The 26591-nt window shown below is 40.0% G+C and overlaps 1 protein-coding gene across 7 annotated transcripts in view; it reads right to left on the bottom strand.

Moving 5' to 3' along the window:
• Positions 1-26591, bottom strand: part of ESR2 (estrogen receptor 2) — a 41753-nt gene that overhangs the window by 7288 nt on the left and 7874 nt on the right. For 6 of the 7 annotated variants that reach the window (XM_064659390.1, XM_064659393.1, XM_064659394.1 and 3 more), the window contains 5 exons: positions 23837-24309; positions 19401-19576; positions 16546-16662; positions 6894-7193; positions 1244-1382 (listed from right to left, as the gene is read on the bottom strand). In XM_064659390.1, the coding sequence (XP_064515460.1) occupies positions 1244-1382; positions 6894-7193; positions 16546-16662; positions 19401-19576; positions 23837-24309 (1205 nt within the window). Of the gene's footprint in view, positions 1-1243; positions 1383-6893; positions 7194-16545; positions 16663-19400; positions 19577-23836; positions 24310-25545; positions 25799-26591 lie in introns of those variants that run through there. The other variant, XM_064659396.1, reaches the window with a different exon arrangement.

Genomic DNA, 26591 nt, shown 5'->3' with positions numbered 1-26591 from the left:
TAAGCAGTAGCACATTTCAAACCACCAAAGCTACTATTCCAGTTTTTAGTTATTTTTCTTTTTACTTAAAAAGCAATTAAGCTCTACAATGCAATATCCAGCTCTACAATGCAATATCCCATCATTCTGGGATTCTAAGTTCAGCTAAGGTAAAAAAATCAAGTTACAGACCAGTTTTGTGTAAGAATGTCTTAAATAAAATTACAGCACATCCAGATGCTTGTAAGCTCCCACTCTGCCATGTCTTGAGGAAATGAAGGAATGCATCAAATAAGATCAGCACATATTAGCTTCTGAGAAATTACATGTATCATATACTTTCATCAATTTCTTATCATTGCACTGAACAATGCAGCTTGCCCTTGCACTGAATTTTATACAAGTAAATTATAATTTATTTCCTATATTTTATAAATTAAATTTATTTCTCTTATTAGCCCATTTTCCCTTCTGTGTCTGCGATGATAATTACTAATTGCAAGCCACAGAACTGGTGCAAATCTGAATTTCCCCAGACTGAAAGGGCTAAGAGACATTTTAACACAATCCAAGAGAGTAGATTGTTTCCCTGACTTTCTGCTGGTGTGAAGCTCAGGTCAAATTCTTCTAAAGTTCTGTAGAAAAACATCCTTACTAATCCATAATCAACACTCTTGGTACATGATGCTGTGGAGAAATAATCTTTAAATTTGAAAACACCTTTCTTTACCTTGAAAAAATATTCTCAGTATTCAACAGCAATCTAGGAGTTTTAAATCCCTTTGGGCTAGTGCTGCAATGTTCATTATTATAGATAGCTATGAAGTCTGCAGTAATGGGAGGAAGGAAAACAGGCAGGAAACCTAACTAAAATAATTCAAATATTGCCTGACACTATATCTACTTTTTAATGAGGGATGTAGGGACAAATGGACAAAGATGTATCTATAGTTTCAGCATCTAGAGACACAGAACAAAAGGAACAAAATCAGCAGTAGATGTGAAAAATGCAGAGAAACTTCACACTGTCACACCACATGAATTCAGGAACTTACAGGTTCAACAATACTGTTTATGTTTAGCATTCCTTAAACCCCCATACGGACGTGGAACCTCAGGATATTATTGTTGCGAATACCAGTAAATTATAGTGTTAGATAAAATGTTAATAGCATCTCCCATACTTAATCCTCTTCCTCTTACCATTCACCCCACCTCCAAACATCTTAATATGAAGCGTTCTCAAGAAATTTATTACTTTTACCTGTCTAATACAAGGTCTGGTGCAAAAATCAGTTTTCCGGGATGGTCAATTGATCTCCACATCAAACCAATCATTAGAACTTCCATCCAGCAGCTCTCCAAGAGTCTCACTTGGTCATAGAGGCTGAGATCAATGAAGCCTAAAGTGATGAAAGTAGCATAAAATAAATCAACTTGTTTCTTTCTCTATTTTGATAAAGAAGAATGAGCACAAGAGAAACAAAAAGAAACGCGGGTTTTGAAGAAAGGCAAACAAGGGAGCACTGACACCTGAAGTGCCATCCTGCCATTTCAAACAGGAGTAAAAATATTTGTTATTGTCAAATCTTCCACAAAACGTTTGGAACAAAGTAGAGTGGTTTTCTAGTGCATTTACTCCCATAGAACTGGTGAAACTCAAGTGACCAAGCATAAAGCAGAGGACCTGCTTTATCCTTGGCCACCTTGGCCTTCTGAGAGGCACCAGGGAATCACTCAGGAAACTCACATTTGTCAGAGATTGCTGCATTGTGCTGCAGAAGACTCCTAGGAAAATAATCTGTTCTTTCACCAGAACACATAAGGTTGGTGCTTGCAGGGTGTTTTTTATCTCATGGCAGGCATGTTCCTGGGTTTGTTGGGTAACTGTGAAGGAACCCACATCTTGGTGGCTCTGTGTTTTCATCCCCATTGTAAATGAAATGTGTTGATACCATCCATTTTCTGCTCTGTCCTTCCCCAAATTTTCAATAAACCAGAAAAAAAAAAAAGGCAAGGATAGTCAGTGGAGGCAGTAGTGTCCTCAATGCCTCCATCCATGGAATTCCAGAAGCAAGAACAGAATAAATGCCACTGTGCATAAACCTGATCTGCATCCTGGGCTGCACCAAAATCAGCGTGGCCAGCAATTCAGGGGGGTTGATTGTGCCCCTCTACTCTGCTGTGGTGAGCCTCCACCTGGAGTGCTGTGTCCAGCTCTAGGGTCCCCAGCACGACAAGGATGTGGATCTCTTAAAGCAGATCCAGAGAAAGGCACAAAGATGATCCGAGGGCTGGAGCACCTCTGCTATGGAGACAGGCTGAGAGAGCTGAGGTTGCTCCCTCCTTGGAGAAAGAGAAGGCTCTGGGAAGACCTCATCGTGGCCTTTTAAAACTTACAAGGGGGTTATAAAAAAGAGGGAGAGTGATTTTTTTAAACAGGCAGATAAGTGATAGGACGAGGGAAACGGTTTTAAACTAAAAGAGGAGAGATGCTAGAAAGAAATTCTTGACTGTGAGGGTGGTGAGGCCCTGGCACAGGTTGCCCAGAGAAGCTGTGGATGCCCCATCCCTGGAGGTGTTCAAGGCCAGGTTGGATGGGTCTTTAAGCAACTTGCTCTAGTGGAAGGTGTCCTTGCCTATGGGGACGAGACACTCTTTAAGGTCCCTTCCAACTCAAACCATTCTATGATTCTGATCCTATGATTTATTTCTCTCCAGAACTTATAGCAAGGCCCTAGATAGCACTGCAGCACAGCCAGAAGGGAGAGACAGTTATTGCCTTCCCTGTCCTTGCAAAAAATAACTGGGGAAAAAATATTGCTTAGAAGGAGGAAAAAAAAAAAAAAGAAAAAAGAGGAATAAAATTTACACACTGCAAACCAAAAGAGCAGAAGTGTAGATTATCAAAACACAAGTGGGAAAGCAGACTGCTCAGTCAAGGAGTAAAACACAGATATGATGTATGATGAAGTGCCACTCAGAGGCCAAAACCAAGATCAGGCCACAGTTTTCAAAGCTGAGCTCCTTTATCTCAGTCCCTTACCAAAGGGGCTCCATTTTCGGACGAGCTGGCATCTACAGCTCTGCATGGTGAGAAATCCTTACAGCCTGGCCATGGGAGACAGGTTTCCTGTAATTCTTCCCAGTCATCTGAGGTCTTAAAATACACACAGGACTTTTGCGCTGCCAAAGAATCTGTTGTCAGTAATTTATACAAGTGCTCCTTGTATTTTGATCTTATTAAACTACTAGGCTAGAAGACAGTCAGTGAGAGCATCAGGCTGACATTAACTGGGTAATGCTCACTCTCTCTTATCATCACTAAACTTCTGCCTTTTGACATTGGTACAGCCTTGCTTCTGATTTTATGAGAAGTGTAAATGGGAGCCTATGAGCGGTACCTTCCCGTCCTGTCTTCCCCGCCACTGAATTTACTACAGAATGCACAGACAACAACAGATTAGTTGCCACACACACTCATCATTTAAAAGTGCTTTTGGAAAAATAACCACGGAAGTGTGAATAGTATAAACTGACAGTGGCAGTTTCCTGGGAAACAACAGCGGAAAGACATTTCAGAGTTTATTTAAATAAACATTTACACCAGTGTGTACTGATTTGTCTGGCATAAACAACGAGTTATCAGGGTTAAAAACTCTCTCAGTGGAGTGAGGTGTAAGATCAAGTCCCAGTGTTCAATCTACAGGTACTTAAAAATCCAGATTTATCATGGATGTCATCTGCTAAACTCACATTATCAGCAGCAGCAGTAGGATTTATGACCATCAAGCACAGCTCTTAGAAGGACTATACTTTTCCTTTTCCTAACAACTTCATGCTCTAAAGATTGAGAACAGCACAACTTCCACTGCAGTGTCAGAAGTCTCATTTCCTGCAGACTACCTTAAACTACTAATTTTTCTACAGCTTTAGTACACATCCTTTAAATTGTGCACTGCATGCCTTATCATTTAATTATAAATTGCCAAGACAGTTGAGAAAAAAACTTGTGCTGGATGTGTAATGACTAGAAAAAGGCACACTGCTCTGGTCAGCAACACACTAGGTTGCATAATGAATCCAAATTTCAATGTTGTGACAACATCTTATTGATTTACAATACAGGTTCAGCGATGAACCACGTTGAACTCTTTTAGACTAGGTCAACAAAGTAAAAGGCAATTATAGAAGCTATGTTCTGCTGCCTGACAACTGAGAATTAAAATACTTGGAATTCAGAAGGAAAAAAATCCAGAAGTCAGATTCTATTTTACTGAGCAACAAAAATACAATCTATTGGGCTGAAAGTACAGACAAAAATACAGCTGCAGAGTAAAATTTTTAACAAAAGACTGCCATTAAATGTTAAAGATGAAAAAAACACAAAATATAAACACGTATTTCTCCTATTTAGGCAAAATGTTACCATTAATATAAGCATCTATAAGGAAAAATAAAAATATTTTCTTTCACTTTCAGTAAGTGTCAAAATAATATCCAGTAATAACTTAGAGATGAAAATGGGCTTCTAACCCAGGTACACATAAGAAAATATTCAGCTTTTCAGAAAGTAAAATTACTGCTCACTGGGCCTTTACTCAAGAAGTCTGTCGTCTTTTCTAAGATTTTATCTCCAGGAACCAGGCATGGATTGGCATCAGGCAAGAGTTTTTGACAAATGAAATTCCATTTTCTAAAATTTAGTCATCACAGCTTTTTAATAAAAAAAATAAACCCATGTTGAAATAAATGCTTCGACTGCCACGTAACATGGCAATATTACTTATAATTAGGTGTATATTAAACGTCACATCTACTTTTGGCATTATTCTAAAATGCTGCTTATTTCTGTTCTGTGTAACATGCCTGATCAGAAAAAACAAACACACATGAGAAAGTGTCAGCATTCCCAGGAACTGTTTTGAAGGGGTTTGATTGTTTCAGTGGATTTTCTTCACGCAGTTCTCTTACTGCCAAGAAAAAGTTATTATTTCTGACATATGTTGAAAATAAACTGAAAGTGATTGATGTCAAAATTGGGGTTGGTTTGGAAACTGATTTTTTAAAAAATAATAAAGCAATCTCAACTGTCTGAGGTTTTGGGCTTGTGGTTTTTTTGGGGGTTTTTTTTGAAGAGGTAACAGAGGTAAAAGATAGAAGTTATTAACAATCAAAAAATGGAAAAGGTTGGGGTTTTTCTCATTGAAATATTGCTTAAAATGAGGTCATTTTCTAAGACTGGTTTTCCTTCACAATTCACTTCCTACCAGATAAACATAACTATGTTGAGTCCATTGAAATGGTACCTTTTAATCAAGTTTTTGTGATTGGACAAGAAACTATAACAATAGAAACCATTTAACCCCTTATATGATTACTTGCTTCACAGTTATTTTCAGAGTTTCTTAAATCAGTAAAAATAAAGACAAAGGATTTGAGTTTAAAACATCCCACACTAACAACAAAAACACTTTCACCTTGCAAATGTCCAGCCTGGCTTGAGATGCTCGTGTGGTGCAAACATCTCCTCCCCAGCAGCTCAGCAGCTGACCTGGGATTTGCACACCCTAAAACCATCACACCTGGGCCCTCCAACACAGTGGCTGAGCCTGGACGCTAATCTGCTCCAGCAGCTGGGTCTGGTTGCACCACCAGCCACTCCACCTAGACCTGAAATAGGATACGCTTCCCTTACTCTAAATTCTTAATTTAGGGATTATATGAAATATTGTCCTCCAAGTGTGTTTCTTGTACTGTGCACGCACTCTGCTTCTAAAGGCAAGGATTACTGTCATGTTTTCCCGAGTGTGTACTCAATCAGCAGCAGCTCTTTGCAGTGCACACAATGACCAGAGCAGAGCTCACACAAGCACACTCTGAGCACCTCCAGCATAAAATCCAAGAGAGGAGCCATGGTGTGCTGGCTCCTCAGTCCTGATGGTCATGAGGTCAGGAATATCAGTCATGCTGTGGAATATATTAGCCATGCAGTGTAAACAGAGCTGTAGGGATCACTCCCAGCAGAGCACTCTGTCTGAAGCTCAGGATCAAGCCCCATACTGCTACACATCCACCAATTATTCAATGTTTTCAGCTCACTGTTATTATCTGGTCACCTTAGGTCTCGTTAAAGGGCCACAGGCTGTGGTTTAGTCTATGCCAGCCACCAAGTTTTTCTGCACAGCTTAACCAACAATCATCTCTGCATGGTGGCTGCTTTTATTCTGGCTTTTATTCTTTATTCTGACTCTTTTAATCATGGGTACTTCAGGGAGAAGGAACTGAAAATGCTCACCACTTCTGGTTTGTAAGATAAATGGTGCACTGCCAACGTGTACACATTCAAGACGTTCCAGGCACTAACACATATTGTTGTACTTCAGTTCACGTTCTTTGTGTTCCCAACAACCAAAAACATCTTACTGATTTTTGTTTTGAAGGAGTGCACACGATAATTCTGAGATCAACACTGTGCTCCACTGATGCTTTTGTGCAGCAGCTCTGTCAAATGAAGTGATTGCAAACACCCAGAACTCGGACACATTTCAGTTTTCATCAGCTGTATTAGGAACTTTCTATCAGGATTCAATGAAAGAATTTGGTGTTAAATGAACCTTCTAAATCAGCTTTGTCAGGTATTTTATAGCTAATGAGGTAGAAATTACATACAACACCAGCTATGCTTTTTAGCAAAATGAGCTATTATGTGACTAACAACAGATGATAGAAAATTATGGGCTAGGTCAAAAGACATCTGGGTCAATTACTGAGAGCCACAAATTGTGCATTAGTTTAAAGGATAAAAAGATTGACTTTCATACCACACACTTACTGTGCTGTTATTTCAGAGCAGAGAATGACATACTGATGGTAAAAGCACTGACTAAAACAAATAAGACTGAAACTCTTACCAGGAATTTTTTTGGCCCAACCAATCATGTGAACCAGCTCTTTGTCTGCCAGTTTTGTCAGGGACATCATCATGGAGGCCTCCGTGAAGGGTTTGCTGGGCCGGCTCACCAGCACGTTGGGAGGCTCCGCTTCCAGCAGCGTCAAGACGAACTGCTCCGGGCTGACCGTGCTGAGCAGGACCTCCTTCACCCGCGTCGCCGCCTCGTTGTACTTCTTCGCTTTGCCCATGCAATGCACCCGATCTTCGGAATTCCGATGGCTGCGCAGGATCCGGTATCCACAACGTTCCCTTCTGGAGCCTGATGTGAGAGAGAGGCACGTGGTTGCACTGGAGGACTTTTCTAGCAGGCCGCGTTATGTAAATCCAAATATTTGCGGAGAAGGGGGAAAACCCTTTTGTACTGGATGTTCTAATATTGAACATCGAGTTTTTAGGATATTCAGCACTGACTTAACTTTGTTCCCACCAACTTCAGCTGAGGGTTTTCGTTTATGCTGCTTAACAGAAATAAAGTTTAAAAAGATTTATTTTTGAACTTCAGTTAACTCACTTTAAAAGTCCAATGGAAAACTCCCGTCGACATCAACAAGATATAAATCAGGTTTTAAAGGCAAATAAAGCTGATCATAAATTCTATTTTAAATGTAAAATGGGGGAATAAAAAACTTTTGGAAGTCTGGGCCATGTTACAGATTAAATACCCCAGGAAGAAGCACAGCTGGGCCTCCACGTTAGCTGGATGTTCAGCCAGGGACTTACAAGTTGCAACCCACTTTCTCCCGATGTCCCATTAAGCCAGCAGGAGTTTCTCCAAAGGGAATTCAGATATCTACAACTAGGAGCAAACACCCTATTTGGAGTTCTGCCCGCAGAACGCTATTTCTGTTGCAAAGAGCTGTCCTTTAAATTCCTGTATTTATTTATGGTTCATTCTGACAGCACCAAACATTCTCCAATTCCCTGTCAGTGTTATTGGTGGCATAACTGTTACCTGTTCTTGCATAGCTGCCAAGGAAAGAGTCTAAAAGCTTCTCCAAACACATCATATGGGGATTTGCTAAAATATTCAGCTATCTGAAGTCATTCATCCCTTCAGCTATTCTTTAACAAGGATCATGTTCACTCATTTACAACTAAACATTGGCAGTAACTGATGTGCAAGATTGTACCATATTAAAAAATCAGGTTATTTAAAAATATGATATTACTGAAGGGATCCTTATACTGGAATCCTCCAACACTTAACGATTCTAATATCACAGCTAAATTGTTCTCTAAATCTTTTATAAGTTAAATTTTTATGCTGGTCATCAACAGTTTTACTGACACATGATTCTCACGGGTTCAGTTTTCATAGGTATGAAAATGCCTGTGCTAACATAAATCTATACCAGACCAACATTTATTATTACATACATAGAGACCATGGAATCTTAAAGCATAATAAGTTGTATCATATGGATTCAGTCCCACAACAAATTTGACAGAAGCATCCTTTCTGCTACTGCTACTATCTTGACATTACTATTACTATTTATGTCTTTCTGGTGTGTAGCCTAAAGACTTCTTGCCCTGGCCACGGACTCCGGTTCTTCTTCATTAGGGTATGTGATTAAAGTTTTCTTAAAATGCATGAAGAAAAAGAATCAAAGGAACAATGAAAATTGAGACAACAAGCACACTGACCAGGTTACTCAGGTCTATCAAAGGAGAATGATCAGCCTGTGGTCTGGCCATGACACATGGCATGTAAGCCAAAACAAAAGGTTTTTCAGTTCACCTGGAGGGACCAGGCATTCCAAGAAAACCTACTGGAAAGTCAAGAGGACCTGAGTGGCAGCTACTGGTAGGGTGATACTCAGAGACCTGTGTGTGTGTGTGTATGCACAAAAGACAGATTGTGCATGAGATACCTGGAAGAACAGAGGATACACAAACCAGCTACTGGATAACACTGAATGACTGTCTAAAGCCATACCCTTGTGTTTCTGTGACTGCTCTTGGGGAAGAAGGGCTGAGTATCAGCAACTGGGGTGAGGCTGCAGACCCACAGCTATCAGCTGGGGAGAGATGGGGATCCATAGGCCAACTGTTTGACTGACTGACTTTCTATCAGGACTGACTTTCTAAACCCAGCCACTAGAAGGATCCATAATGTTTAAATACACATATTTTTCACTGCTTGTGCTCACATGACTGCTGTGTTTTCTCTCTGTTGTGGTCTGCATGGTTGGCTGTGGATGCAGGTATTGTGTGTGCATTTGTATAATAATTCTCACTCAGACTTTATACTGGACCTGGGGACATGGCAGTGTGGCAGCTTCCCCTGTCAAGCTACTGGTTTCAGCAATTCCTATAATTCTTCATCCCTATCCACCAGAGTTATATAGACCATGACTTGTCCAACCAGGCAACGCAGTTCTGGTCCTGGGTTTCAGTTAGCAAAGAGGTCCAAACATAAGCCAAATTAAAAAAAGGCCAATGGGGACACAAAAAATTTAATTTCAGATATTGTTGACAAGGCTTTGTCTTGCTAATTAAATGCTGGATGAATACAGACCCTCAGTGGTGGAGGTTCCTCAGATGAGATGGTTTTTCAGGTCATAGTCCGGTCATGTCTTCAGCAGCTGTCAAACAGCATTTGAGTCAATCTGTGAGAGAGGTGAGATGCTAAGGCCACTCAGGTACAACCTGAAGGCACTGAAAATACTGGACAAGGACCAACAGAGTGTGCCAGAACTTTTGGGATGTGGACCTTTCAACTTCACGTGGTTATCACCCTCACTTGCTGCTTGTTCAGTAAACCATGTCAGATGTAAAAGAAAACTGGATGACCATGAAAGAAGTTCTCAGTATTGGAGAACACACTTTATCCAGAAATCCAAGACAGGAGAAGACAAGTAGGGGAAGCTGGTTCAATGAACAGACCCTCAGGTATGGAGGTATGCAAGTGGAACAAGAAATTTGGAACTGGAAGTATTTTTCAGCTGGAAGTCCAACTTAAAGTCTGCACCGTTTGGAGCAAGGATGATTTTGCATCCTTGAAAGGGATATGGGTACAATGAAATGGGGTGAATGCAGACAGGATATTGGAAAAAATAATGGTAGAACAAAGTGCTTAGCCTAATAACAACTACCTAGAAGTTGCCAGAGCAGCTGAACAGCAGTTAAGGAAAGATAATATACCAGCAGAGACAATCGGAGCTTGAGACATTATCTTATGGTAGATTCATGAAATGATACTTGATGATGATACCCAAAAAGAGGTTATCTGCAGAACTACAGAAGTCACAGAGCAATTTCTTCAACCATCTGTCTGTGCAAATCCTTTTCTTCCTGAAAGAGTCAAAGGCCAGTGAGGCATAGACTAATTTCTACAAAGACACCTGGATGATGTAGTGAACTCTGTGCTAAACCTCATTTTTGGACTAATGCACCAAGGTCAAGAGGAAAATCTCGAAGTGATTTTTCAGCTTCCAAAAAACATTAGAATGGCACAGTGTGCTGCAGACTGTTCTGAAGTAATGGAATGCACAGAAATTATGTATTTTCCATCACGGAAGACAAAGAGGAAAGGTCAACAGTGAGCTAAGCAACTGGAATAAAAGTAGAGCTGGAGACAGATGAGGAAATGCCCAGGTATCAGGTGCTCTGCCTAAGGAGAGCCATGGCTCTGATTTCCATAGCAGTCTGCATGGGAGAGGCTGTAACCAAGAAGAAATACAGCATGTTGTTTGCACTACTTAGAAAGCTGAAACACATTGAATGTGGCCATCTTGAAGGATAGAACAAGAAAAATAACAGAGGGACTAAAAGCCACAGACAGGGCAGAGAAGAAATTTTCTTGGGCTATGAAAAAATACAAACTGCTGTGTGATGTGTAGTTTTTGTTCTCCAGTACCTGGGGGAGCTGTGAAACCCCCCAAAAGAATTTGCAAGAATATCAGTCTACTAATTAAACACAGGGAAAGTTGTTCAGTGAGGGACTGTATCTAAAGTGATAACCAGCTGAAGAGGGAACTGGAGAGAAGAGCAGATGCCTGATGACACAATAAGGAAGAAATTCCAGCAATTTGGACACACTCGCCAGAAGCAACATGTGGTCAAGAAAGCACTTCCAACCAGCTCATTGACCCTAGATCAGTTCCTGGCACTGAAGTGAACCAAGTGGGCTCTTCTGGGACTCCACGATCTCTGATCGGCTCTGTTATGCTGTCACTCACATTTCTCTGTAGCACTGAAAATATCAGGCCTTTGGTGCCACAATATGAGTTATCCTTTCCAATTCAGTGTTGTGAAGATCTTCAAATAACATTTTGCAGCCTATCCAAAATACAAACACACAGGTAAATGACCAGGTACTTTAATGAAGATGAAAGAAAACAATTAAATTTAAAAAAAATAAATTAAAAAGTAGTCCAGTATCCTGTGATGTTATTAAAGGTCTCAGTATTTGTGGAGGGTTCTTAGTGGGAACTAGCAATCCCCTTTAAGTTACTTTAAGTTATTCAACTAAATCAGGTTTCATATACTACCAGTACTTATTATAAAAAAATAGTGCTCCATTTAAAACATAAAACCATCTTCTATTATCACATTACCGGCGCAGAAAGCCAAACTAGGAGTGTTATGACATTTTTGCATAAAAAAACTTGTTACTAAAGAAAATATAGTTACTGATAAAAAAGGGGAAAATCCAACCAAAGCAGATTCTGATTTATTGTTTGTCTTTTTTTAATCAACATATATTTCCAAAGCAGGTGAAGGCTCATTCACTGAACAGCGTGCATGAAACACAGCTCACTTATTTCCACTTTAATTTTTTTCTGCTTGTATTTAAAGAAAAAGAAAACAAGATTTAAGCTTGCTAGTCAACCTACACAGCAGAAAACAGCAGTCTTTCTAATTAATACAATGCATTTCAACAATGTAAAGGAACTTCTTTGTTTTCTATTCAAATCCAAAGTTTAGGCAGGACTTAGAAATTTTACCTATACATCTACTAGCATCCAATAGACATAAGTGATTAGAAAACTATATATTATAAATAATTATCAACCAGGTTAATGTTTGGCTTAACTAGACACAGAGATGTGCATCAGTGTGTAAAGGCAAAGCAATAAAATTCAGCTTCCCAGACTAGGGACTATCTCTGACTTTACCACCAATTCCCTAACAGTACTTAATAGCTAATATTCGTTCCAACCAAGGTAATTCAGGCAATTGCAGAAGTGCAAAATGATCAAATCCCTCATTCTTCCTACCACACTCTCCTTATTTAGAGCTATTTTGTGCAAGAAAATAGCTGTATTCAGCTGAGAATGCTGGACCAAGGGCAAGACCTTGAGCTACAGCACCACAGACCGCACTAGTAAATGATCAAAAGAATATAAGAAATAAGGCACACTGAAAAAAAAGTCATTAAAATGAGACTATTGTTCACTTACCCATGAACAAGCCACAACACGTATTACTGGCAATGAAACACACTATTTTTCAAGCAACTCCTGCTTTACAAATTCTCTGAAAATCACAAAAGCTGTCTGATATGGTGGGTAGCCACATGGCAAGTTGCTCTTCATACTGATTTTTGTCCCAGGCAATTGCTTATGTAACTAACCAGTTCAGTAGCAACTGCAGATTCTACCACTGAATATGTTATAATCAGTTTTTGTAAGTGTTTGAGCTCAAAACTGGCTCCAGTACACATTAGTAAATCATTATCTCTCCAGTCACCTTTGAAAGCAAATGCAAATGTTCTGCTGAGTGGCTATGCCAGAGCAGAGCTGCTGACAAAGAAGCTGCTGGCTGCTGTGTGCATGTGAGAACATGAGCTGAAATTACAGTAATTTCTATAATAGCTAAAATGCAATTAATACATCTGATGTCCAGAGAATGCCATGAAACATTTTTTCCCCACTTATTTTCTGTGTGGAAAGTACCTTACAATATTTCAACTGCACATGGCAGCCACAAGCAGGAGAAAGAGCCAAATCCTGAACTGAAACAGCCCACAGGGAAATCTGTTTTTCTTTCTGCAAACTTGTCAAATGATGCCAGTATTCAAGGGCAGCATCTCTCCATCACTTCTGAGTGTGGCCCCTCAGCCTCCCCACTTGGGGCAGGGTGGGGTCTGAAAGGAGCTTTGTCTTTGGAACACTTTCAACACGTGAGAGGGGGCACATGGGGGAAAAGATACAGGAGTGAGGGAGAGGAGGGAAATAAAAGGTAGGTCTAGTTGAACAGGGAAACTGAAAACTCCTTATGAAAGAAGGTCTATTTGAGCCTCAGGAAGCAAAAAAGCAAAGTAGAGCATAGCTCCTCTAAGAGTGGCTATAGCAAAGTGATGATCAAATCCCCTCTCCTTCACTGCCTTTGCCCATTTCAGCTCCCCAGGTAAACACCAGAAAGTTCCAGGAGAAGATAATTTTTATCCTGATCTGTTTTATTTAAAGTTTGCTGGGCAGAGTTTACTGCAGTATTTCTGTTTTGTTTGTTCCTGGTAACAGTGCAATTTTTCATAATTATTTTTTCCTACCATTGTTAGTAGTCCTAGTGCCAAAATTTAGCAGTAGCGTTCTTGTTTGGAACAGCAGGGAACATGGACTTCCTGCAGAGAGATTTGCAGGTGTAATGTCTAAGACCCTCGTTGTGTTTTTGGCAATGATGGTATATTTTGTAAGAAAATCCATTATCACCTTAATAAAGGCACTCCCAAGCTGGCCTCTGCTGAAATACCTGCAGCTTGTTGGGTTGAATTCTCAACATTTATGAAGGTGACAACATTCAAGAGAATTTCAGACCAGGAAACTACAAAGCAACACTTTTCTACTGCCTCCTACTGTATTAAAGATGGCATGTATGCCTAATTACATTTAGACACAGAAACTTATGTTATATACACACACATACCTGTGAGTGTATTTTTTCTTAAGGTGTCTATCGATAATATGCAAAATGAGGATCTAAAGATTTATTTAAGTGGTGTGGAGTTTTTATGAAAAGCTTTCCTAAACTGCAAAGTGGTAATTGAACTTCTTTTTATCACTTCTGCTGGACAACAAGTCTCCACCGAGCAAAAATGCACTTACAAACCATTCTATCCTAGCCAGGGTTTTAGCAGATGTGAACCAAGGCATTCACTAAGTGACCTGGGAAAGGAACAGAGATGGGGAAAAGTCTTCATTAAAAAAGAAAGTGTATTCTTTTATGGTTTTCTACAGTTAAAAAGTGGTATTAAAGCATGGCTCTAACAAGAAAACCTTTGAAAGATAATCGCTCTGGTCTGCAGGAAATGGCATTTATATTTCAGGCAGCCTTAAAATCTGTCTGGTTTAAATGTCTGTCACCATGTGTCCATACATCAGCATTACTCACAGATGCCCCTTAACTCATCAGGTAACCCAGACAGTTCTGAGTAATTTCTGTGTGCTTTTTTCTGAAATTAAATTGTTTGGACTCTCAAACTGAACTTGTAAGAGTCTCAAATTCCAGTGCCACTATTTAAAAAAGTATTTTTTAAAAAAAATACAATTCCTTTTATTTTCCTGTTATAGTTTCAATCTGCCATTCTTTATCTGGCACACTCATTAATGTCCTTTAAATATTCATTATTGTAGGAAAACATCTGTGAATATGTGGCAAGATTAAAAGGAACACAGGCAACATGAGTGCAATCTATAATTTATACTTGTAGTACCATAGTGCCTATGAAGTCTAATCACAAACCAGGACTTTCTGGACAACTAGAATAAAAGGATTAATTTAAGGCAAGTATTGTGGAGGTCCACCTTATGACATCATTCTGGGATCAATCTTTACAAAACCTCCATTGGAAAACTTTGAGTAAAATTCTCAGTTGTAAAGATGAACAAAAGACAGTGGCACCATTCAGAAAGTAAGGTTTTGAAGGGAGTCTTATTTGTAAGCTTTCATTTCTAGAGGTAAGACCATTTTAATGAAAAACACCAATGAAGTTGAGATGCATCATCACTGCAGGAGAAGACAGGAGCTTCACACAGAAAGAACCATCTGACTTCAGCAAGAGAAACTAAATGTACTTCAGGAGTACAAAAAGAATACAAGGAGCAATTGAAATTGCAGTTCTACACTGGGAGTTATCAGCTAGAAATGAGCAGGGAGGCTGCAATCTTAACAGATCATAGTGTGATTAAGAACTACCAGCATGATGTTACCATGAAAAAGGCAAAGAGGATCCTGGGCTGTGCACAGAGAAAAGCTCCTGCAGAAACAGAAATGTATTGATGCTACTGCAGTAAGGAGAGTTCACAGGAATACTGCCCATGATTCTGGTCATCCAAGTGCAAATTGGGTTATCTCCACCTGGAGCCGACTGAGGGACAAGCTACTCTGAAGACTTCCAGATTCTGCCTACTTTCCTATTTTGCAAGAAGGCTGTGTGGGGATATGATGCAGTCCCTAAATACAACCAGGTCATTAACAATAAAGAGAAGGGGAGCCTCTAAGCTAAAAGACAATATTGCCACAAGAACAAAAAGGCAATCACTGTCCAGCAATAAATGCAGGTTGGAATTCTGAAGAATGTTCCTAATGAAAGGAATCATATTCTTCAAGCAGCCTTCAGATCAAAGCAGTGGGAGGATGAAAACAGTGCCTAGCCTTGAAATAGAAGTAGATATCTACATTAAATGGGATTAAATGAGATGCATTAATGAAGGGCCAAGCACAGTGACCTTCTCCTTTCCACTCCATTGTTCCTACGTGATGTTTTCCCAGCCTGTTTCTATCACGTACATTGGGGAATCTATAAGAAACAGCAAACCTTCACCATGAACATATGCTAGATATTGAAACATCTTTCAAATTATTTTCTTCTTAAAAGTAACCTTTAAAATATCATCCATAAATGTATAAATACATTGAGGTCACATCACTCTAAATAGAAGATAGGAGTAACAGAAAAGACTGGATAATTCAGAGTGGTGCAGTGATAAGAAGTGGTTGTTGACTATTTCTGCCCCAGAGAGCTGGTTCTTCACATGATGGGTGGTCAAGCTGCTGAGAGATGTTGTAGGTGCTAAGAATTCATGGGGTTAAATAGAGGGACAGTGGAAAAGTTGCCATGTTCCCAGCTGAGAGTTGTCAGCAGTAGTTTCACATAGGTGTCCTCTCATTCTTACACTCCTCCCAAGGCACGCACTCTTGCCACTGTTGGAGGCAGAATACTGAGTTAATTAACTACTGCTTTGATGTGACACTGCTGTTCCTTTAGTACATTCAACAGCAGAGCACAGCACAGGCTGTTTTACCTCATATTAAGCAGGGATTTCAGTTTGACTTGAGGCTCAGGAAACAGCAGGTCTTGGGTTCCCATTCTGCAGAACACAGCAGGAAAGTAACCTGCCTTCCCGAGGTTATATGATTTTCACATGCTTAACCTACACTTTGCCCCTTCCCACAGGTTTTCTTCTGAAAAGTCTTCTCCTGCTTTAAGAATCAGCGCATTCCTTCCTATAAAACCAGCCTAAGCCTTGCCTTGATTGCCTGTTGTGCCTTTTCAGGATTTCAAAAAAAAAAAGCGGGAAAAACTATATACAGAACTGGCTGAAGGGAAGGAAAAAAAAGAGCCAGCAAACCCCAAGGAAATAACACAGAGATGCAAAACTCACCGCATTTCATCATTCCCACTTCATAGCATTTCCGTAGCCGGCATGCCTGGCAGCTTTTGCGCCTGTTTTTATCTATTGTGCATTGATTGGTGGCTGGGCAGATGTAATCGTTGTGTCCTGCAGCAGAACAAGAAGGGAAAGTTTAACATTTCCAACCATCTCTCTTTCTCATCTCCCAGATCAGGAATGTTCTTGGTTTTAAGCATCTCAGCTTTTTCACATGCATATATCTAAGCTCCATTAATTTAACTGATGAAAAAAAGCGTATTTATCCTATATTAAAACACCAATTTGTGGCCTCAAAATTAACCAGACAACATAGCCCAGCTTTATAGTGATGACTGTTAGATATAACCAAGCACCTTCTAACACTAACTCATTTTTGGAAATGGAACATACACTCTTGTGGAAATGTGCTCCCAACCTCCAACTTCATGCTGTATATTGGGACTCTACAGATGGCAGATACTAGATTTTAATTTTTTTTTCCTCAGCAGAGTTGAAAAGAGCGGTGCAGACAGCTTCAGTCCTGCAAAGATTTAAGTAAACTACAGCTCTATTTACTGAATTCTGAAGTGGTGAGTTCCAGGAATGAAGAAGCCTTGGGAGGATTGACCCTGGACCAAAGTTAATTGAAAAAAAAAGAAAAAAAAAAGCCCAAGAGAGAAAGACTGGTATGAAATACTGCATACTGTAAGTACAAAGAAAAGCACAAGTAGAAGGTATAAATTTTAGATATTCTGGAAAAGTGTTTCTCTTATTTTATTCTCTTCTCCTTCTCTTCCATCTCACCTCATTCCTATCCGAATCTCTTTACGTCGTTGTATTTCATTAATCAATAATCTGGTCCAAAGGTTTATTACTGTGAACTGGACTTGAGTATGATCCTGCTGTAAATGCAGTCTAATCATTTGCTGTCAAATACTGAAACTATCTCTTGCAGCAATTACCAAAGGATTAAAAAATTATTCAGTTATTTACATTTCTTAATGTCTTTTCTCCCAGGTTGTTTTCCAAGTTGTTTTTTTTTCCAAACTATAAGAATAGATCAGGCAAAAACACAACTACTACAGTGGGTTTTTTTCATTTGATGTGAGTCCAGGAGTTCAGGTCCCCAAGAATAATTATTTAACTGAACCATTGTGACTATTTCCTTGCAAAATTAAAATTATTTTAACCTTGAATTTTTGAACTGACAATTTTAGAAAGAAGCAATCAGGTTACAGTTTGTCCCATTTCCTACTGGCAGATATGACTGAAAAACAAATTACTGTTTATCTCTCTTCACACAACATGGGGGGAAAGGAGGAGGAAGCTCTCTGTTGCACTATAACCCAAGCATAGAGGAATATAAAGTGATTTAAAACTCTTGTGGCCTTGGGATAATTTAGCTTGCAGGCAGATGTTCAGCAATGGAGGACAAAGAGACTACACCACAGGCCTGGACAAGCTGAGGAGACCACACACAGTTGCTCAGTCATCCCATCTAATTTTAGTTAGACATTAGCCTGACATTTTGGTCTACGGTAGGCCCAGAAGTTCTTCATTTTAATGTGGAATATCCTGCATAACAGCAGTTTCAGCTGAGGGCTTGGTAGTGTTTTATGCCAAGAACTGAGTTTCTTTTATTTGAATTACAAACACCATTTCCTGACAGGGTATATTGAGGGGTACAAAGGACCACAGTGGGTAACTCGTTGACGGCCCAAGCACATGTGAGCAACACAGAGCAGGCAAATCATTTACCTGACAGAAAACACTTTGAGATCAAATTCAGTCTCCATTTGTGACAAACTGGAGACAAAGTTCTCTTCAGTTATTTTAAAAGTCTAAAGCACTTGCACCAGCTTACAGAAGTTACACAATAAATTGAAAAGGCAAAACAAGTTTTGAATTAAATTCGATTCTCGTGGTGACACCAGTTGTGCTGCATTGAGCCAAAAGAAAATATCTGAAGATTGCTGAAGGCTTTGCAGGCAGAAGAGGAAGGGGAACATTAGAGACCAAAAAAATGACAGGATTTTCTGTATTGGTATCCGCATATAGTATCCAATGTCAGTAGCAGTTTTCCACCCAGTGGCCCCGGATGAGGCCAAAGAACATGTTAAATAGACCAAGATTAAAGAAATGCAGTGCTCCAAAGCTGCAATACAGTGCCTAAGTGACTCCCATTGGCTGTGATAGCAAACATGAAGCCCTACATTCACACTGCAGCCACTCAGCAAAGTTGAAGGAAATAAGAAATATTTAAGAACTTAAACATGGAAGTGGAAGTCTTAGATTGAGAGATCTGGTGGAGTAAGAGATATGGCAATCTAGGCCCTGGGTGGTGGAGGCCTGAGTATTAACAATAATCAGGTTAGTGCCTAACATGTGCTACACATATTTTTATATCCTACATACTGTGTAGATGTTATACTCTATGACTCAACAGCTCTGGGCAATATACTCTTGTTAAGAGTAGTTCCTGGTAAGCAAAATCTCCAGATAATTGCCTACTTTGAGTCTGTGACAACAAATTCACAATTACTACGTCTGTCTTGGGACACAAACTGCCATTACACTCACAGGTCTGTTGTGCCACCCACCCAGGACTTTGCTGTGGGGCCGTCCCGTGCTATGTGTTCCACCTCCTCTCTAAAGAAATCAATTGCTCCCTCTGTAATGTTTCCAGATCTTGATAACATCAGAGCCAAAAGACAGAGCAGTCAAATCACATGTTGCTCTCTCTTTCAGAGTACAGCATCATGCCCCAGAATTTCAGATCAGTTCATTACTAGTAGATCCACTGCTGCAGCTCCCGGTCATATGGAACAACCTATTTGAGCAACATTATCAAAAGCCAATTGTCCTACCTTGAATGCTTCTTTTAAAGAATGCTTTGCAGCCTTCACAAGACCAGACCCCATAGTGGTATCCCGAAGCATAATCACTGCAGACTGCACAGAAGTGGGCATCCTTTTTTGAGCCGGGGTTGTTTGCAATTGGGCTTGTACAGTCATTGCCATTAGTTTTCCTTTTTAACGTTTCTCTGATAGAAAAGAAAAACATCTGCTATAAAAGAGGAGAAATTAAACCTGCACTACAAAGAGTTTCATAGTTTTCCATTGTCTTCTTTTCTCTCTCTATAGAGTCTCATTTCTGAACACAGGATAGTGTGAAACACTGTAAAGTCTTTTCTGACAAGGTAATTTAAAGCATGTAGTCTGATCCCTGAGCTTTCAGTGATGAGAGACTATAAAGTTCTAAAATACTGAAAGGCATAAAACTGGACTGCTGATATGTCAATCACATGAACCCTGGGAAAATCATATGGAATGCTGACGGATCTTGAAGAATTCTTGAAAATGTACAAGTCCAGGAATTTGTGAAGCCAGTGGACTTTGCCTTTCAGAAGCTTCACAGGGAAAAATGAGAACTCAGACAGCTCAGACTGACACGATAAATGCTACAATGAACAGAGCTGCAGTTTGTACTGTTAGTAAGGCAAAATTACGTTGCACATATGTTCTCAAGTATTTAATCCTTTACATGAGGTTTTATTCATTCAGTGACATTCTGGAGACAAATAACTTGAGATGTGAATCTCAGCCCACAAGACTGACTCATGATGTTAGTCAAAGTTTTCTCTTCGAGGGGATGACCACATTGGTCACCCAAATGCTAAATAAATGGAAGTCTGAATACAAGAATAATGGAGAAACACAATTAATAAAATACTTTCATTCATAAAAAAATTAAAAATTGCTCTGTATAAATTAGTAAGATATACAAATTCCTGAAGCATTGCAAATAATTCCAACAAACAGTAACTATTCTTAGTGACTGAATTAAAATGAAAACAGGATAAAAACACGAAATAACAGCCAATTCCTGACACCAGGGTCCTGTAAACAAACAGCAAGAGGAAAGGAACTTAGATTATCAGTAATGTGGGGTTTGGGTATAGGAAGTACATCCACTGTATCCTTTTTATCTGGATGTCATTTTCTTGGTGGTTTTAGCACGTTATGCCTTCAAATACTGTCATGGACAAACTCTCAGCAGCAGTTTGAGAGAAGGAAAGGTGTATAGTCAATTTATAGGTATAAATTTAATCACAGAGGCAGAATTTAGAAACTCTAGAATTTTCCTCGTCCCGCTTTCCAGCAGGGTTAGGGAGGAGAAATAAAATCAGCTGGGATAAGACAGCAGGTAGCACAGTTTATGACTTCTATAGAACAAGGGCAAGTTTAAACAGAACATTGGAAGCATGTTGCAAGTGCTGTCAGAGGCTTTAACTAATATATTAAAAGTAGACTTTGTGCTGGTTTCATGACAGGAGGTAAGGACAAACACACCCACATGCCAACTAAAAATCATCAAGTTCATAAGTGTATGAGGAGAACGTGCTCCAATTTCCTAGTAGAAAATTTGAAAAGGAAAAAATGGTGTTTCTTGGACAAATTTCAAACCAGAAAAATTAAGGTATTTGTTGTACAATTGAGTTACTGAAAGATTTTTTTACTACATTAATTCATTCAGATATTGCAGGGCAGAAGAGTGTTTAGATGTTTAACAAGCTTAGTCTCCGATGACACACGCTCCCCCATTAATGGATTGGTGAATCACAGAGTTGTTTCCCATTCTGCCATGCTGGGAAGACTGAGGGGGATCTCCTCCTTTAGAGTAAAGGGATTGTATCACATATGCTTAATATGCTGCTAATGAAAGGAGGAAAAAACGTTGCTATTCCTTCCCATTTCCCCGTATCTGGAAGCAAAAGTAATTTTGCATTTCACATTAGTAAAAGAGATATATTTTTAAGCTTTACTTGGGAATCGTGATCCAATTGTGAGGGTCAGAAAAGACTCAAAATCAGCTGGAGAGCCTCTCTGTGACTGACTGGTACGCTGTGGAGAGTGATGTTTATTGCCCTCGTTAAAGGACCGAGATGTTATGGATGAAAATAAAGAAAAAGCACAGATTGTAACACTCGGTGAGGAGCGTTGCTTTTTTACCTTCCAGCCATGACAAGTGTTTTTAAAAAACACTTTCTCTTTCCGTACTTAAAAGTGGAATGACAGCCACCCTGCACACATGCAAGCTGGAAGACTTCCACAGACTGTGGCGAACAGCTCGCAAACAGAGGAACCATCTGGAACAAATTCCTCCTGCGTGCCAAACAGGCACCAGAGCCGCCCGTCTGCGACAGCTGCAGCGGCACAGCAGGAGGCTAAAACCCCATCAATTTGTTACCAATGTCTTTAAGGACAACAGAACCAGCAAACAGTCAAGAGCTTTAAGGGACACAGTCCCGAGACTTGTAGGATCAGGCAGAGTGTCCACACCAACAGCAATCCCCACGCGTGGTCAGAGACCACATCCCAGCACCCTTGGGACTGGAGCACCTCGGAATTCTCAGCAGATAAACAAGCTGCCAGGTCCTCCAGATGAGCTGGCAGGAGCTGGCTGGATGCCCACAATGCTCCTGCACCAAAGGATGCAGGAAAATGGGGGATTTACCCTGGCTGCCACTGAGGAACCATGTGGAAAAAGATTTATTGCTTTATGCCTCCTTGTATTCCTCTCTATGGTTTCTACATAGAGATGTTAAGTTTCTATAAAAAGAATTAAGACTTTTTAAAAATTAACTAATAATTAATTTGCTACTAGTCATCCTACTACTCTGAGCAACCTGGTCTAGTGAGAGGTGCCCCTGCCCATGGCAGGGGGCTTGGAACTAGATGGTCCTTAAGGCTCCTTTTAACTCAAACCATTCTGTGAGAAAAAAATTATATACTCCAGGTTTTCTTGGTTTCTCTTTGTTAGGTCATCATGAGCTACATGAGCAATAGTCCTTATACATCTATACAAATAGCAGAAGAATTATTTATTTAAACTCCAGTGTGGCAGGTTTAGCTTCCCTTCTGTCTACGTAGAGAGGGCACTGCAGAGCATCAGACAGGAGCTCTTGGATTATTCCAACTGTTGTCCCATCGTCTGGACAGCTTCAAACACTAACCTGCAGCAGCCTTCCCAGGGCTGTCAAAGTTTTGGAACCCTAATCAAAGTGGGAAGAGTTTGCATGTTATCCCTATTCACATCAAAGCTGCTCAGGGAATTCTTCTGTGTGTAAGTGCTACCCAAACAGTGTCTCCCAATCCACACACTTACACTGAAAGTAGAGTTACACTCCAGAACTGCCTGCTACTCTCTGCCAACTCCAAGTAGTGACTAGTCAGGTGGCTGGGATGAAGGTCTGTGCAGCCTACAAGTCAGAAGTAGATGTGGATCCCATACCTTAGTCCTGTGCAGACAGCTTAAAGTTCACCCACCACGGTACAAATGTGGGTAGTCCCCAAATAGCACAAATCCTTTAACAATTGAGTTAAAACTGTTGCCAGGACACGCTATTTTTCACACTCAAAATGACTGCTGAAGTTAAATAAGGAGCCCTATGAATAAAAATACAGCTGCTAAAGCAGGAACAGCACCTGCAACATCCTGAGCTTTTATCCATCCAACAAATGTGCCCATGAATGGAGTAATTTCATCAGCTGATGATTTACACACTGCTTAAGGTTTGCAGTATGAGTAAATGTGTGGAAAGAGAACATATTTTTGCAGAGTTTCTTGTCAGCTGAAAATTTAGTCTGACTCTGCTGTTCACAACACCTTTACAAAGTCAATTGAGAACAGCAACAAGAAACAAAGTCAGACTTTTTCAGTAGCAGCCCCCTTTTAACATGATGCATGCTGCTATGTGACTGTTCATACTAAAACCAAAGAGCAAAGAAAACATTTCCCTTGAATTTCAAGTTATTGAAAAGCCTTCACAACTATTACATGCAGTAAAAAAAAAAAAAAAAAAGAAAAAAAATCAAATCTGGATAAAAAGAAATTCGAACAACATTGTATGAAAAGGAAAAAAGAATGAACTTTTACTTCTTTCACTCAAAATTTGCAAGAGCAAAATTAATTTTTGCTACACAAAGTAGTACCTAGCAGTCTTGAACTTATGTTTACACAGAGTAAACTGTTTCCACATTGAAGGTGTTTGTACTGCTTTGTGTTGGTGTATAGTCTCTAAGGAGATATTGAAAAAAAAAAATCTCATTTCAGAGGTTACATAAAAAAAAGAACAGACACAAAACTCAGGACTGATTTGGCATCTGGTGGAGGTTTTTTGGCTTTCTTTCATTTTTCAGAGGGACCAAGAGAGAAGCTAAATGTAAAAGGAAAAAAGACTTAAACTAAAGAAGCTATAAATAATTCTCAGCAAAGTTTTAAAGCACCAAATAGCACTGACTTGCTCACGGGCAGCACCGGCTCCATCGGTCTCGCTTCGCACCACAGGCTCTTGGGCTGCTCTGCGTAGAGCAGTGATGACTGACAGTGCAGCGTCAGAGGGGAGAGGTGGCCAGGAGCAGACCACAGCGCACTGGGGCTCGAGGTTTGCCTCACAGCCACGCTCTCTGAATCCCCAAAGTTGCTGGCAATGTTGTAATTCATCATAGCAGGGCTGCAGAAGGCCATTGCAGAATACTCGTGTCGGTTTTCCATGTAAGATGAGGGAATATAGAGTGGACTGTGCTCTGCTGTCAGCGAGGTCTGGTTGCAGCTGTAGGGAACTGGAGAGATGACACCAGCAGGTGAGTTTTTGATTTCTGCTTTATTGCATCCAATATCCTGAAGAGGCAGCAACTGAGAAAAGTCCTTGTGAGAAGATGCACACAGGGACATTTTGAAGCAAGGTTGAAGGATGCTGTTTAAATATTCATCCTAAAAAGATAAGGTATGGAAAAAAGAAAAAAAGAAAGAATTAAAAAAGTAAGAAGCTCTGTATTAAGTATTTTATCTAAAAGAAAAAAGGAATCACTAAACCAGAAAATATAAAAATGTCTTGTTAAAACAGATTAAACTGCTCTTAATCAATGTACAAATTTACTACCTTTAAGAAAAAGAAAGCTTTCTAGAATATCCTTAAAAAATAAAAGCTAAGACACATGTTGAGTTCAGACTCCCTTAAAAAATAATAACAATAATTTTAAAAAGTAAATTATTTAAAGCTCGAAACAAATATGAAGGTGACAACTTCAATCTTAACAGGAGTAACTTGTTACAACCAGGGTAAAACTGTGCTGCATCAAAAGGAAAATTACCCTGTGGTCCACAGTTATGGAGGAGAAATCAACTCTTTATAACTCATCATCTCCTGCTGTAACTGTACTACAGTCTTCAGCCTTGTACTACAGGGTACTTCCCTTTTCCATCACAAACATGTAACAGCAGATATTTTGAAAACAAGCACGCACACATGTATCCCCTATACTTTCCAAACCCAGAACTCCACTGCACATCCCTCTCCACAGAGGAGGAAGACATGTAATGGATGTCAGCAAGCAATGCAACTTCATCACTGAGAGGTCCCTCGATACGGCACCTCTGAACAGAGCCATTAGAAAAGCAGCAGTCACACAATGCAGATATTTCCAAAGCTGACAACACAACTCCAGTGATTTCATAAGGTCCAGAAGTTTTTTAATTCCTTGCCACTCTCCATCCCCATCCCAAGTACTCCCCATCCTTCTTCTCATCTGGCTCAGCTATCAAAACAGAGACCTTAAAACACCCACAGTAAATACTCTTTGCCAGATTTAGGTATACCCAAATTATTTAAGAGAGAAAAAAATTTTGAAAAGAAAAAAAAGCCCACCAAAAGCATCCTCCAAGTCCTGTCCTGGAAGCATTACTTCACAGTGGCATTTAAAAATTTTTTTTTCTTTATTCTTCATTAAAAGTTTCATCTGCAATTCATTCCAGCTCTGAAGACAGACATAGTTTGCAATCCAAAACAATTTCGTATCCAAAATATCAAGTTCCAGCCCCCTCAATCTGATACTGCAGTGTACTTTTACAGAAAAGACCTTAACACAAAAAATCACTGGATAATTAAACAGTCACCCACAGCTTTGCTGTTTCTCAGGTTGCCAAGGTATAGATGCTAAATCTTCTTACCTTTTTTCATCTCACATGACCAAAAAGCAAGATGAGGAAGATTCAAACATAAGTTTGCTGAAGTACAACAACCTCCCTGTCCCCAAAGTTCTCAGCCAGATGACATTTCTAGTATGCAGTCTTGGGCAATTAACACGGTTTTCTCCTCTAGGGTGAGGACTGAGAGTAGAATCATTAACAAAAAATGTGAGAAATAGTCTTTTAGACTAAAATGGATAGTTGAGAGTCCTGTCTCACTCTGCACTGTCTATGAAACTGAAGATATATGTAGAAATATCCAGGAACTCATTTAGATCAGCTCAGGCACTTCAGTCCCAGCTGCTGTTTTTTCCTTTGTGGGAAACAGGAAAGTGAGATATTTCAGCAGCTGTTTGTGTCCAGCAGTTCTTGGACTGGAACTCCAGTGTAGTCAAAGCAGGAGAATCTGACCTCACCCCTCACACAACCTAAAGGCTTCATCTGCCCCCACCAGATGCTTCACAGCCTCCTCTAAGAGAAACCAAGCATCCTGCAAATCTCACTGCAAAAAGCACTGACAATCCCAAAGGTGATTTCACTCTCAGGTTATAGGGTGGGTAACCCTGGGCAATTTTTCAGCAGCAAGTGATGGAACTAAGAAATTATCTAGGGAGTATTTGCAGTGGTTACTGCAAGTGGGCCCAGTGAGCACACTGGATTCAACATGCATCGGAAGCTTCTGTGTAGGCAAAGCTGTATACTCCTTGTAATCTTAGAGGCTGCATGTATTGAGGATGTGCATGGAAACTCTGCCAGAGCACCCAGAATATCCAGCAAAAGCCGTCTGTGCTAACTGGGTCCCTCTGTCCCCTTTGGAGGGGCACCTACTGCAGGGGAACCCCAAACTCTTTGCAAAGAAGAACCTGAGCAACATTACAGCAACATCTCTCTTAGGGTCAGCTAGACACATTCTGCTGTGATACTCCAATAGATTTTGCAGCAGGCAACTGTTTGTGTAGCTTTCCCCAGCATTTGGAAAATACATGCTGTAGAAGCAGAGAGAACACAGAGCTGCTACTACACAATTC

The sequence above is a fragment of the Pseudopipra pipra genome, chromosome 6, assembly GCF_036250125.1.
Source record: "Pseudopipra pipra isolate bDixPip1 chromosome 6, bDixPip1.hap1, whole genome shotgun sequence".
Lineage (NCBI taxonomy): Eukaryota > Metazoa > Chordata > Aves > Passeriformes > Pipridae > Pseudopipra > Pseudopipra pipra.
The sequence above is the reverse complement of the archived record's forward strand: the minus strand, read 5'-3'. Positions and strand labels throughout refer to the sequence as shown.